This window comes from Scylla paramamosain, chromosome 3 (genome assembly GCF_035594125.1).
Source record: "Scylla paramamosain isolate STU-SP2022 chromosome 3, ASM3559412v1, whole genome shotgun sequence".
Taxonomy (NCBI): Eukaryota; Metazoa; Arthropoda; class Malacostraca; order Decapoda; family Portunidae; genus Scylla; species Scylla paramamosain.
This window is the reverse complement of record NC_087153.1, coordinates 35,346,314-35,359,514: the sequence shown is the minus strand read 5'-3', so window position 1 is coordinate 35,359,514 and position 13,201 is coordinate 35,346,314. Positions and strand designations below refer to the sequence as shown.

At 39.0% G+C, this 13,201-nt stretch overlaps 2 protein-coding genes across 5 annotated transcripts; one reads left to right on the top strand and one right to left on the bottom strand.

Moving 5' to 3' along the window:
* Positions 1–245: 245 nt before the first annotated feature.
* On the bottom strand, positions 246–8,138 carry LOC135094421 (glucose-fructose oxidoreductase domain-containing protein 1-like). Of its 4 annotated transcripts, XM_063994534.1 has the most exons (6): positions 7,840–8,138; positions 5,633–5,707; positions 5,220–5,384; positions 4,306–4,443; positions 2,819–3,625; positions 246–525 (listed from the first exon to the last, which is right to left on the bottom strand). In XM_063994534.1, the coding sequence occupies exons 3-6, from the start codon at positions 5,379–5,381 to the stop codon at positions 505–507; spliced, it is 1,128 nt and encodes a 375-aa protein (XP_063850604.1). In that variant the 5' UTR covers positions 5,382–5,384; positions 5,633–5,707; positions 7,840–8,138; the 3' UTR covers positions 246–504. The 4 variants fall into 4 exon arrangements, with proteins under 4 accessions (XP_063850604.1, XP_063850574.1, XP_063850585.1 ...); XM_063994504.1 differs by lacking the exon at positions 246–525 and having other exon boundaries at positions 1,612–3,625; positions 7,840–8,136; XM_063994515.1 differs by lacking the exons at positions 246–525; positions 7,840–8,138 and adding an exon at positions 7,764–7,802 and having other exon boundaries at positions 1,612–3,625.
* A 551-nt stretch (positions 8,139–8,689) lies between these two features.
* On the top strand, positions 8,690–13,118 carry LOC135094469 (26S proteasome non-ATPase regulatory subunit 8-like). The gene is made up of 6 exons (XM_063994588.1): positions 8,690–8,848; positions 10,334–10,406; positions 10,772–10,874; positions 11,454–11,646; positions 11,768–11,965; positions 12,438–13,118. The coding sequence occupies exons 1-6, from the start codon at positions 8,723–8,725 to the stop codon at positions 12,558–12,560; spliced, it is 816 nt and encodes a 271-aa protein (XP_063850658.1). The 5' UTR covers positions 8,690–8,722; the 3' UTR covers positions 12,561–13,118.
* The last annotated feature ends 83 nt before the right edge of the window (positions 13,119–13,201 follow it).

Sequence of the window (13,201 nt, the reverse complement as noted above, 5' to 3'; positions counted from 1 at the left end):
GGCAGTTTTGTGAGTCTGTTAATTAGCTTTTGGAGACTCTTATGTTGACTTTAATAGTTATCCCCACAGAGATATTAATCATGCAACATCTAGTATCTCGCCAGTGCTAAGATGAAACTGTAAGACAAGGAGGTTCTTTCCTGGTCTCTGCTTTCCTGCCTGTCATGTCAGTGACTTTACAGTTGGTAGCCACCAGTGGTTTCTTTTTCCTTAATCACAACATCTAAAGTGAAAGGAAAAGGAACTTCTGTTGAGTAGACTGATTTTATTACCAGTACAAAAATATATGTAGTCTTGAGGGAAGATAATCATGGTTGATGGACAGAATGATACACAGGCAGGCACACACACACACACACATACACATATGCATGCACCCACCGACACACCCACCGACACACCCACCGACACACACACACACACACACACACACACACACACACACACACACACACACACACACACACACACACACACACACACACACACACACACACTCGTTTTCTAAACTTTCTCAAGCACAATCTGAAATAAAAAATAAAAGAAATAAGTGAATGCTAAAAAAATTTAAAAGCTTGTAACAAACCTGAAAAATAATGTTTGTATCTAAGTGTGAAGGATTTGATCTTGTTAATAAAATGACATGGACTGTCACCTGAATGTATGAAATATCCAATATAATAATGAACACCAAATGGCCTATAATTGAATATATATATAAAAATTGTAGTTTATGGACAATCTGGCATTTAATTCCTATAAAGTACCAATGTCTTAATATATATGTTTATAGATGACTCTGATTTCAAGAAAGTACTCGTATTGTGATTATTTATTCAAGTATATGGCTTCCACTAATGAGAGAGAGAGAGAGAGAGAGAGAGAGAGAGAGAGAGAGAGAGAGAGAGAGAGAGAGAGAGAGAGAGAGAGAGAGAGAGAGAGAGAGAGAGAGAGAGAGAGAGAGAGAGAGAGAGAGAGAGAGAGAGAGAGAGAGAGAGAGAGAGAGAGAGAGAGAGAGAGAGAGAGAGAGAGAGAGAGAGAGAGAGAGAGAGAGAGAGAATGTATATTGGCAAAAGAAATATATGTATAGGGCATCAGGTATTGGGGATGAGCCAGTCAGCACTGGAACTGCTGCTGGTGTTAACCTGTGAGGAGACTAACACTTTACAAGCACAGGAGATGTAGTGGTGAGATAGGAGAGTGAGATACATTGTTGAAAGGAATCACAGGATGAAGCAGAGGTACTTCATTACTCTTATGTTCTGTTTCATGTCTTCCCAAAAGAGTGCATGTTTCACTCTCTGGGGAAGACAGCTTCAGAAAATGTAAGAGATATTGGGTACTTCTGCTTTATTTCATGTTTCCTTTCACTGCCATACACCACTGTATAATGGTAGATACAAAATACCTACAAATATAATTTGAATGTTAGTTGTGGTGTCTGAATATACTTATGGGCTACACAACACCATGAGATGTGCAACAGAACTAAATGATTGCTACACAGCATCATTACTTCAATAACTTAGGTAGAACTACAGAGATGTCACTGAACATGACATGAGCACTACACAGCATCAATACTTCAGTAACTTAGATATAACTACAGTCAGTAAAAAGTATGCTTCTGCCTCATTCTAAAGTCATGAATAACTTCAATAAGAATGCATCATTATGACAATATAATAACTACTTCATGCTACACTCAAACAAAGCATGGTAAGACACTGACAAGCCATGACTGTGTCTGAATATAATACGAAGAGACATAAAACCTTTCTGGATAGTGAAGGGTAATACACAGACTTGTTGATGTATAATACTGATTGTTCCAAAAGGCTTAATCTTCTTTTACCAAGTTGCCTTAAGAGATAAAGAGTAACACAAACCTCAGGATTATCCTCTTCTCTGCAATGATACACAAAAGGTACCTTCCCTAAGCCACAGGAAAGAATAGAAATACAGTGCCATACTCATATTTTATACATCAAGATCTGGTTGGAATATTATGCTATAAATTTTGTTAGTAAGAGGAAGATAAAAAGATTCCCCAACAGATTTTTAGGTAACTATCCTTAAAAGCTTTTTTATCATGCATTCTTATGAGGCTCATATTAATTTAGCTGGTAAAATATTTCCATCTACTATTTACAGAGTTAAAGCTATGAGTTATTATATTGAACATTAAGTACTTTAAAATAATGCACCAGCAACACAAATCTGGTGCACACTTGTCTGCCCCTTGGAAAAATACGACCTCTGTGGTCAAGTCTTTTAAATTTTTTTTCTTAATAAAGGACAATTACAGGAACTTAGACATAGATTTGTAAAGCTATCTAAAACTGATAACTGATGAATAGTAAATTACATAATATAATTGGATTTCTATATTACGAATAGCTTTAAAAAAAATTTTATAATGTTCTCAGTGTTTATCATTACTATAAAAGTCATGCATTTATATGAAGCTTTTACAAGGAGCAGCATTTGACACCACAGACAACTACATCCCCCTGGCCACAACATTACCACATTCTGTATAAGCTTATGGATTAATGAGAATACCAAGAATATCACAAGGCTACATAATGCACGTCCCCGGCAGCCAGAAGCAAGAATCTCCTGCCTAGTGTTTGGTAGCAAAGCTCCAGGGGAGATGAGACTCAGAGGTGGCAGTAGTCTTGCGTTGGGTGGGGGCTGGCTGGGGCCTGTTAGTGGGAGCCTGAGAGAGGGCATCCAGGGAGCTCATGTTAATGTTGGGCAAGTTGAGGCGTGTCATGAGAGGATTGAGCTCATTCTCATCACTGGCCACAGTTACCTGCTCCCACTGGCGGCTGGCAGATGATAGCTTCACTGCATCAATCACTGCCTGCACATACTGGCCATCCTCGAAGGTGGCAGCACTGGAAACTGGTTCCTTGAGCCAGCCGTGCTCCCCGTCCCCTGTGGCAAATGCCTCCTTCAGGGCTCCTACTAGGCGGAACAGTCCTTGCAGATAAGGCTGAGGCAGCAAGGAGTTGACCCGAGCACTGCTATTGTCGTTACGGTTGGCAAGATGGGTCAGGTCATCAGCACTGCCATCGTGCAGGAGCTGCTCTCTCTCATCAGTGTGTGTCTGACCATAGAGACTGGCACCACGCACAGCCAGGCGGCCACGGCTCCCACACACCACCACCTCCTGTACAAACCCACCTGCCACGTGGCTGTTGAGTGTGGCAGTGACACACGCCCCACCATCCAGAATCATCTGGAAACTGCAGAAATCATCACTGTCAATCCAACGGATGCCATTGATCTTCTCAGTGCTCTTGGTGAAGGTACGCATCATGCCATGCACGCGTGTTGCCCGCTGCCCTGTCACAAAGGACACAGCATCGATAATGTGACTGCCAACCATGGTCAGAATGCCACCCCCCATCAAGTGGCTGCACATCCAGTCAAACTGGCTCCCAATCATGCTGCCGCAGTGCACCCTCACATCACACACATTTACTGCCCCAACGTAGCCTGCCTCCAGGTGCCGCTTCATCTGCACAAAGGCTGGGAGGAAGCGCAGGCCATGGGAGATCACTGAGATGAGGGATGGGTAGTACTGTGCTGCGTGAACCATCTTCAACACCTCCAGCTGTAAGTGGTACTCTGCCTTAGCTTGAGGTAAAAAATATGCTCAAGAAAACTGAATCTCAGTGTGAGAGAGAGAGAGGAAGATGTGATTAAATGTAGCCACAGCTTGAAATATCAACATGTTATGAATGTAAATTAAAGAAATATGTATGATAGAATTAATTTAAAATAGGAGAGCAGTTTTCTCTCAGCTGTGAAGTAAACCACATACAAGTACCTTGATAAGCATTACTAAATTTCACCAGGATATAATAATCTGTCATGTCATTCATAAGATACAACGTAAAATGAAGGGCTTTTACTGAATTAAAACATTAAGTCAGGGAAAAAAAATGCAGCACACAAATTCTGGAAAAAAGCAATATAAATAATTTGATTGATATACCTAATCTGGAAGAACTCAAAAGATTTATATGGATCAACAGCTATTACAACAAGGCAAGACTCTATGACACCTGTGATGTCCACCAAGCTATGCAGGGTCTGTGTGATGACACCATGATTCTTTAGTATAGTGTGCATGTGAAATAATAAAGGAAATAAAAACCAAACTCCACAACACTAACAAATAAAAGTGCACTGCTAGAAGATACAATGAAACTTCAAATTTGTGAGGCACTAAATCTCCACAGGATGAGATTTAACTTTTCCAATGCAGGCAAGTTGAAATGTCTCCCTCACCTGACAGAGGCCGGCAGGACGATCACACAGCACATGCTTTCCGATACCCAGCGCCTTCACTGCTATCTGGGCATGAAGGTCTGGCTGGCAAATAATGAACACCAGGTCCACGTCCTTCCTCAGCAGCACATCATCCACCTACACCATCACCACAATGTTACTGCCTTGGCACTACCCACCACACTGCCATCACTTAGCACTGTAGAGTTAAGATCAGGAGTACACAGAAGGCACTGCTAACAGGAGGTATGTTGCTGTATGATGAAGTTACCTGTCTACTGCAACTTATCACCAGTTACTTCAATCTGATTATATAATTTCAATTTTTTCTTTTATTTATTTATCTATTTATTGTTCAGGATATTACTGGCATCAAGAAGGACTTGGCCTCTGTTAACATGTATCTACTACCAGTACAGCAAACTAAGATTCCTGTTAAAGGCAGGTGGCCCAGACAAGACATCATATCTTGTCTTGCTATAATACAAGAATAGGATTAAATCAATATTACTAATGTTATGCCAGTTAACAATGAAACTCATATCACAATATAATGGGAAGAAAAAAAAAATAAAAAATAAATAAATTTTGCAAGATTACCAATGCTGTGTTGGAAGAAGTGTCAACAACAAGTACCACTAAAATCCAATTGCATAGTGTAGTTATTTCAGATGTTTCCTTAAAAATGGTGTCTGACTATAATAAATTATTGCATGCATGTATTTCTAGTACTTAAGGCTGGATAACTACTGGTCCTCCTTAAAAAAACTACTGAAGTGAAAAGCTCACTTTTACACTGCACAACAGCAATACACTGCATAACAGCAATGTCATAAACATTATGTGGTGAAACTAATAGTCACTAATAGCTGAGCTATGAATACTAGTTAAATCAAATAAAATCCAGCCATTACCTTATTGGTGTGGAAAGGGATGTTTAGCTCGGTGGCCACATTTTCTGCAGCTTCCAGTGTGCGGCCCCACACAGCTTCCACTCTGAAGCCCTTGGCTCGGAGGAAAGGCACCAGGGCCCTCACGATGTCTCCTGTCCCGAATACTCCTATTCCAGGCAGCATCCTCTATGGGCACAAAAAGAATAGATGTTTTAGTGAGGGCACAACACTGAGGATTGGATGGGTCCTTGAAGTAGCTCAGTTTCAAATTCTCAGGAATCTAGTCTTAATAGGTAAACTATAGTGTATACATACATACATATATACATTGAACTGTTCATAAAGACATGTTTACTTATGTGATACTTCTTTAAAGTATATAGAAAATCCTTGTGTAAAATGGCTGTGAACAAAGAAACTAACACATCACTTACACATCAGCACTGGTGTGGTCTCTGAATGAAGCAGGGAGGGTCAGGAGGACTCACTTATACTAATTTCCTACCCAACTGTAATTGTAAGAGACATGAAATATTTACTTATGTGCTATGATGTCTTACTGTATAGAGTTTGTTAGCAATACACAATACAAATATTTGAGGCAAATATCATCAGATAAATCAGATATCATGAGATAAGTGCTTGTTACTCCTTGCATCATCTCTGGCAAAGCAATCAATGCCAAGCATGTGTGTGTGTGTGTCATGTATGCCACTTTTGTGGCTTACCTGATAATATTTGTCTCATTAACTTATTATGATAATTACCACATAACCTGGGCTAGATTATTATTGCATAAATACATGTTTTGTCATTCTATACAGTTACAAGTTAATCTTCCTGCTATTGACAGCCAATAAGCTATTTTGTTACAAAGTTTGTCTAGGCTCCAAGTGCATGGCAGTTAGTGTGGGGTATGAGGATGGCCAAGCCCCTCTGCTCAGGGTTAAGAGTTTATGATAACTGGTTAGATTTAGTTTTGAAATGTTATTCCTTCTTACATGGCCAAGAGATTGACACACAGCAGTTAGCATGACTTTGGGTGGTGTTCAGATGTAGACTTTTATTAATGTTTGGCAATATCTGCAACCCCCATCTCAAAACTCCACTTTTCATCTTGTCTTAAAACTTATGCATAGGGAAGGAAATTTATAAGAAAGAGGTGGAATCATAATACATCATAAGCATAATACAGAAACTATGCACTACCATTGTCATCATTAATACACTCTGTTTGTGTCTGTTGGTTCTGCATAAAGTACATAAAACATTCCTTTGTACTGCCAGACCCTTAACCAACACCACTTCCCACAGACTGGCATGCCTGCACTATAATAATTCACAAGCAATTATTTCCACTTGCTTGACTGGCCGGATTAACAGGGTAGCCAATCAGGTGAGTATATAATTTCTTTTTAAGTAAGAGAGTCATTGGCCAAGGGCAACAAAAACTGAGGGAATAAAAAAAAAGGCCCACTTAAGTGCCAGTTCCCAAAGAGGTTCCAAGTACAAAAATTAAATGAAGAAGGATAAATGTCTGAAAACATACAGATAACTTCACAAGAACAAATAACCAGAGTGGGCAGAACTACAAAATAAGACTCATATCAACTTGTTTTGGATAACATTGAAATAATAGCATTTTTGGATAATATTGATATAACATTAGTGTTTGGATTTGAAAGTTGTTAGGTTAGGCTTGTATCAATTCAGTTCATTAATGTTTTAAAATTTCACTACTGATCTTATTGAGTAATCACAATGAAAAAAAATAATAGTTTGTCTATAAATAGTTTGAAAAGTAGTAGGTCGAAATGATTTCCATTCCATTCCTGCATTTTCATCTGAGGATTAGGTTAAGTTAGGTTTAGATTAATTCAGTTTATTAATTTTATTGCTGATTCCTTCATTCTGTACATCACTATAAAAAAAAAAAAAAAAACCTGAAAATAAAATCAGTCTGAAAATTAGTAGGATGAGGTTAAGGTAAATTTGCAATTTCACCCAATATCCCCAATCTCTATCCACACCCCCCCCACCCCTCCAGCAAGCTGGGGGGCCTGTGGGGAACCTTTTTTTTTTTTTTGGGGGGGGGCACATCCGAGTGATATATAGACTTTGAAAATGTAGGGAAATTTCCCTAGAAGTCAAGGAAATTTCCTAAATGTAGCAAACCAAAAACCTATTATAACCAGGGGGCTGTGTCCCCCTTGAACCCCCACCATTAGTATATTCGAACACAACCAGAAAGCTAAGGTAACCTAACCTAACCTTACGTAACCTAACCTTAGCTAACTTTACCTATCCTAACCTAACCTATCTTAACCTAACCTTACCTAACCTTATCTATCCTAACCTAACCTAGAGAGTCTGCGCAGCATTGATAACAAACACACGAACACACTCACTATCCTTTCAATGACTGTGGAAACAGAATCTCAGCTAAAAACTGAGGTAAATCTTTGAAATTCCGTCCCGACCTTATTATTCGTTTGCGACAAGGTAATATGGGGTTAGAAATGCTCCTAGCAGTGTGATATAGACCGTGAGACACTTCATACTTACGTGCGGTTTACTGGGGGACACTGCAATTATACCGCGGTTAATTCCATAGTCTCACCCTGTTTATTCATATACGTACGTGGCAATGGTGTGTGTGTGTCACTACAGCTGAAGAAGCACCAAACAAGAAACTAACTCGGTGAACAGTAACTGCTTGGAATGTCACTGCTTTCACTCGCGTCTCATTATGTATTCCTCGCTTCCTCTGTCACAAATATAGAGTGATCTCTTGTAAAAATGTCTCTCGACGGGTCTAGTCTGTGAGGGAGCGGTAGTCCCCAGCGAGGGCGTGATAAGAGCGGCGCATTTTGACACAAACAGTAATGTTGGCCTCGATGTCTGGGCTCACTCACAGCTGATCACCAGATAAACAAACCCAAGCCAGTAAAGCGAACAGGAATGATGCTGGGTTATTATAGCATTATATTTAAGGAAACCAGTCACAAAAGATGGTAAGTGAGTTATATTCCTTTTGTAAGTTCACTTAAACTGAAAAGAAGAAAAAGAAGAAGAAACGTATTTTTTAAACAACAACCTTTTAAAATTATAAATGTATCTTGGAATCAAATAAGATTTATTAATAAAAATCTACACATTTGCCCAAATAAGTACAAAATTACAATATAAAAAACTATAAGGGGAATGACGATAATTTTCTTCTAACTGTCAATGAAAAAAAAACCATATAGCTGCATGAGGAGACTTATAATAAATATCGTATCAGTTTATGTAATTAAATAAAAATGGTCAACAGGGGAAATGAGTATAAAATATAAAACAAAATACTGACTCCACCTATTCAAATAATCTAAATATCACCATATATATGACATGAAATACTATTTTTTATATTTTTAGGATATGAATAATGCAGAGAAAATAGGGATAAACCATAAAAACAGTGGAGAGGATGACATAACCGTTCAGGGTGAGAGACGGACCAAAAGGAAGGCAGTCAAGTCATGGCGGGGCGGGCGAGAGAACAGGCTGTGCGGGCTGTGGTGCAGGCTTACGAGGAGCTCAAGAAAGAATGGGGGAAGAAAAACAGGAACCTGCAGACGTGTGGGAAGTACCTGGCTGACATAAAGGTAAATATTGGGATTTGGAAGGAGGAAAGAGGCGAAAGTGAATGTGTGGGTATTCGTGTGTGTGTGTTTGTGTGTTTAAGTTTGGGATTTCGGATATCCTAAACTCTCATGGGGTCAAACACAGGTCAGGTTAAATTTGTGCTTGCATCTGGCTTTGTTTAGGTCATTTATCCTTATCCAGATCCTTTCCCTTTGTTCAACCCTTATCCCGTCTATTTTCTTAGTTAAATCTTGTTTTGTGTATTATAATCCGAGGCCTCATCCGTATTTTAAACCAGATCCAAAGTTTCATCCTGACCTACGTATCTATCCTCATCCAAACCTATAAAGCTAATTGTATCATGTCTTTCATCCCAGTCTTCATTGTACACCACATACTAATCCTGTTCCTTCCAATATCCTAAGTCTTTATTCAACCACACGCCCTAATCCTTTCGTATCCCACACCCAAATCCTATCCTACCTCACATCCTAATTCTCATCCTATAAAACCACTCATCCAATCCTTCTAAACCACATGCTAATTTTATCCTATCCCACATTTTAATTCTATCTTAACCCACATCTTAATTCTATCCTATCCCACATCTTAATTCTGTCCTATCCCACATCCTGTTCCTGTTGTGAATCTTGATACACATATGCTGGTCAGGAGCAGGTCTCTTGGGAACCAATTCCAGGTCAGGAGAAGCAAGGTCATTATTGATTATAATTATTACAGGGTTCGTGATTTTTTCAGATTAAAAAGAAAGTTTAGTATTTTATAAATAGCATGAGCCTCAGCTTGTCAAAATTCTGCACTGTCCGTCTGATTTTTTTTTTCAGATAAGACAAAAAAATTCAATATCCATGACAACTAAAAATTTATTTACTTTTATCTTTGCTAAGTGTTGTTATTCTAATGTATGTATGTAATTTTTTTAAGAGTGTTCCAGCTTTTGTTTCTGTAAATTTTATCTAAGAAAACTTAAGTACAAGTATGAAAAATCCATAACCAAGACAATATTTTATAACTAGCTTATGCAGTTTTCCAACTGTCGTGCTGTAGTGAAGAGTATTTCAGTACTGAACACAATATAACATTTTATCCCTCAAATGGATGGTTCTGGTCCAATGATCCCAAGGACAAAGGAGAAAAGAGGCAACTAGAACCAAAACATGTAGTAAGGAGAAAACCTGTATAATACGGCTGCATGCATTTGAATAGCAGTTAGCATTATACATCACACATTTGAACTATTTTTCAGAAAGCATTATTAATGTTGGAAAATTACATTTTTATGGCTGTATGGCTGCTTAGGTCCACAGGTCTTAATGGTTTTGCTAATTTTTATGAGCTGGAAGATGAGATTCAGCAAATAATATGTTGGTCAATTTGGTAGTGGCTCCAGGAATATTATTGCTAGAGCCCAACATTGTCCCTAAGTGAGTGTGTTGCATCTTCAGAAGCTGTGAATTATCTAACACCTGTTTTGTTGTTCCCAGGTGGAGCTGACCAAGCTGCAGTTCCTGCCGTCAATGGGCAATAAGGTGTCCAAAGAGGAGTTGCTTGTGGCCAGTAAGTCAGTTATTCTTATTTGTACAATATCAAAGACTGCAGAGCTGGACTCTCCCACAAACAGCATATTTTGCTATAGTGAGAGTATTATGGATTTGTGTTTAGCAAATTTTATACATATTTTTGTCTGGGGAAGAGAATTTTAGTTTGCAGTGGTCAGCTTTGGTTGTCTGGCATATTTACAAGTTGTAAATGTGTTGCACATTTGAATAACATCGATTTGTGGAAGACAGCAAATCATAAGTAATTAAAAATATCTATGTATTATATCGGTATATGTATTACATTATTAAAACATTCTGTTAAGGGGAGTGTATATTTCATAGTGAGCATGAGGTTTATGTGTATCTCAAACATTTTTCCAGGAAACACACTTGAAATCGGTGCCCTATGGAGCATAGCCAACAAGGATATCCCTTCCTTCGAGCGATATGTTGCCATGCTGAAAATATACTACATGGACTACAGGTGAGAGGCTGCTGTACCAAAGTTTCACAATCCTTGAGTTTCATTCTGAGTCCTAAATTCTTACCATCCTGACTTCTGTGCATTGTTTCCTTGAGTGTCATGCTTTTGTCACATATGGGTCACACATCCCTATTATTTGCATCACATATTATTAGAAATACATACATGGTACCTATGTATTGTATATGTATTTCTATGTACAGTTTGCAAACCTGAACATGCAAATTCTTTATATGGATAAACCACTTGTTAGCCACAATGCTAGTCATGCTGGCTTGCATGTGAGAGAAGGGGAGAGGAAGGCCAGTGAGGGGCCTGCCATATTGTGAAAAAAATACAACAAATGAGAGGTGTCTTGCTATTGTGGCAGATGTGATGGTGCTTCACCACCTTGTCACACCAGGTGTGAGGACAAAACACACACATACACACACATGGTTTTAGATGCAATGGCAAGAAAGGAAGAAGCTTGAGAGGGTACTGCAGATCTATGTAGATGGATACAAGTAGGTAATTTAGCTTGTAGGCAATTATGCATTTATAATGGAAATGGCTAACTTATTTATTGTGTCCCTCCAGAGAGCAGCTGGCAGAATCACCCTACATGTATGAGCTGTTGGGGCTGGACTTGCTGTGCCTGCTGGCCCAGAACAAGGTTGGGGAATTTCACACTACCCTGGAGCACCTGCCAGCACCTGCCATCACTGACAATGTGTACATCAGACACCCTGTGGCTATGGAGCAGTACCTTATGGAGGGAGCGTACAACAAGGTTTGCTTGAAGGAAGAGGAGTTTATGGAAGAACAGCTGTCATAAAAGTGTTCAGTAGTTTATATTTCATGTGACCATTGTTTAACTCTTTGACTTTTCATTGTAATTCCCTTTCCTCCAGATCTATTTGGCCAAGGGAGAGGTGCCAGCTGAAGGGTACAAATTCTTCATTGAGGAGCTGCTCTCCACCATCCGTGAAGATATTGCTGACTGTGTGGAGAATGCCTATGATCGCATCCGCCCTGAGGACATCGGCAAGATGCTCTATCTTTCTAACACCAAGGAAATCCTCAAGTACTGTGAGACCCGGAGCTGGCAGGTGAGTGCTTGGGATCCCGTAGGTATTCACTATGAACAGAGAAATCATAGGCTTCCTTTTCTTGTTAGAAATGTTGATTATTAATTGATTAGGCCTTCATGTTTTATCTGTGCTTTAATATTTATTTAAGAAGAGTCGTGTTTGGTTCATTTAGTGGATTGTGTGTTTTACTGTTTATGATCAGATAATGGTTATTTTTTTTTATTTATTTTTTGTCATTGACACTGCTTGTTTGAGAGAAAATTTAACATATTGCCTGATTTCATAATGCAGAACATGTAAAGTGAGTCCTTGTTTTGTCTTACCCTGTCATGTTCATGTAAGGGGACATAGAGAAAATGTTAGGTATTATTAGTATGTTTCATTTCTGGTTGTAATAGGAAAATGTTTATATGTTTCCTATAAGTGATGCAGAGGCTTCAACAAGAATACTTCTAATACCTCTCTCTTCTCTTTTTCTGTCTGTGGTCAGGTTGGTCCAGACGGCTACCTCCACTTCAAGAAGGAGGTGCGTAAGAGTGATGATGGGATCCCCTCTCGTGAGCTGGCCCATCAGATGATCAACTATGCACGGGAGATGGAACAAATTGTGTAGGGCTTAGGCAACAAACATGCAGCACACACACACACACACACACACACACACACACACACACATGCTTTTCTCACATACACACACACAGGTACTAATTGGTACACATTAAGACAAGCATACATATACAAGTAATAATGCATACACTAGTACACACACATACAACTAGGTAATGTACACACACACACACACACACACACACACACTTTATATATAGTATGTATTTATATATAAACATGAAATTACATGCAACAGCTCTGTGGACTCAGGATGAAAATAATTGCATTGATGTGTTTGTGTGTTCCCACTTCATACATGTCTCAGTGAAGTGGGGTGTTACCTTGCACTCAAAGCTCTGCCTTCAGCTCTTAAATAGATATTGTATTCTTCCACCATCTGAGTTTCATCCATAAGAAATACATGGAGCAGTGCCACTAACATTTACCAACACTTGAGTGGTTTGTGGTGCAGAATTGCTGTTTTTCCTAAGCCTTGGAGTTTTTGTGTTTCTTGGTACACCCTTGCCGACCTCCAGTTTGTAATAAATCTATAGGAAATTTCTGCTTTGACATAATTATCCTTTCTTATATACAATATTAGAGGGATGAGGGAGCAACAGATTAGCAAATAGAGATGAGGTAAGA

Coding starts and splice junctions, on each gene's coding strand:
- LOC135094421 (XM_063994525.1), bottom strand. CDS start 5,381: ATGCTGCCTGGAATAGGAGTATTCGGGACAGGAGACATCGTGAGGGCC. Junction 4,444..5,219: donor TCCCTTTCCACACCAATAAG/GTAATGGCTGGA, acceptor GTGATGGTGTAG/GTGGATGATGTGCTGCTGAG. Junction 3,626..4,305: donor GTCCTGCCGGCCTCTGTCAG/GTGAGGGAGACA, acceptor TACCACTTACAG/CTGGAGGTGTTGAAGATGGT.
- LOC135094469 (XM_063994588.1), top strand. CDS start 8,723: ATGGCGGGGCGGGCGAGAGAACAGGCTGTGCGGGCTGTGGTGCAGGCT. Junction 10,407..10,771: donor AGAGGAGTTGCTTGTGGCCA/GTAAGTCAGTTA, acceptor ACATTTTTCCAG/GAAACACACTTGAAATCGGT. Junction 11,966..12,437: donor GTGAGACCCGGAGCTGGCAG/GTGAGTGCTTGG, acceptor GTCTGTGGTCAG/GTTGGTCCAGACGGCTACCT.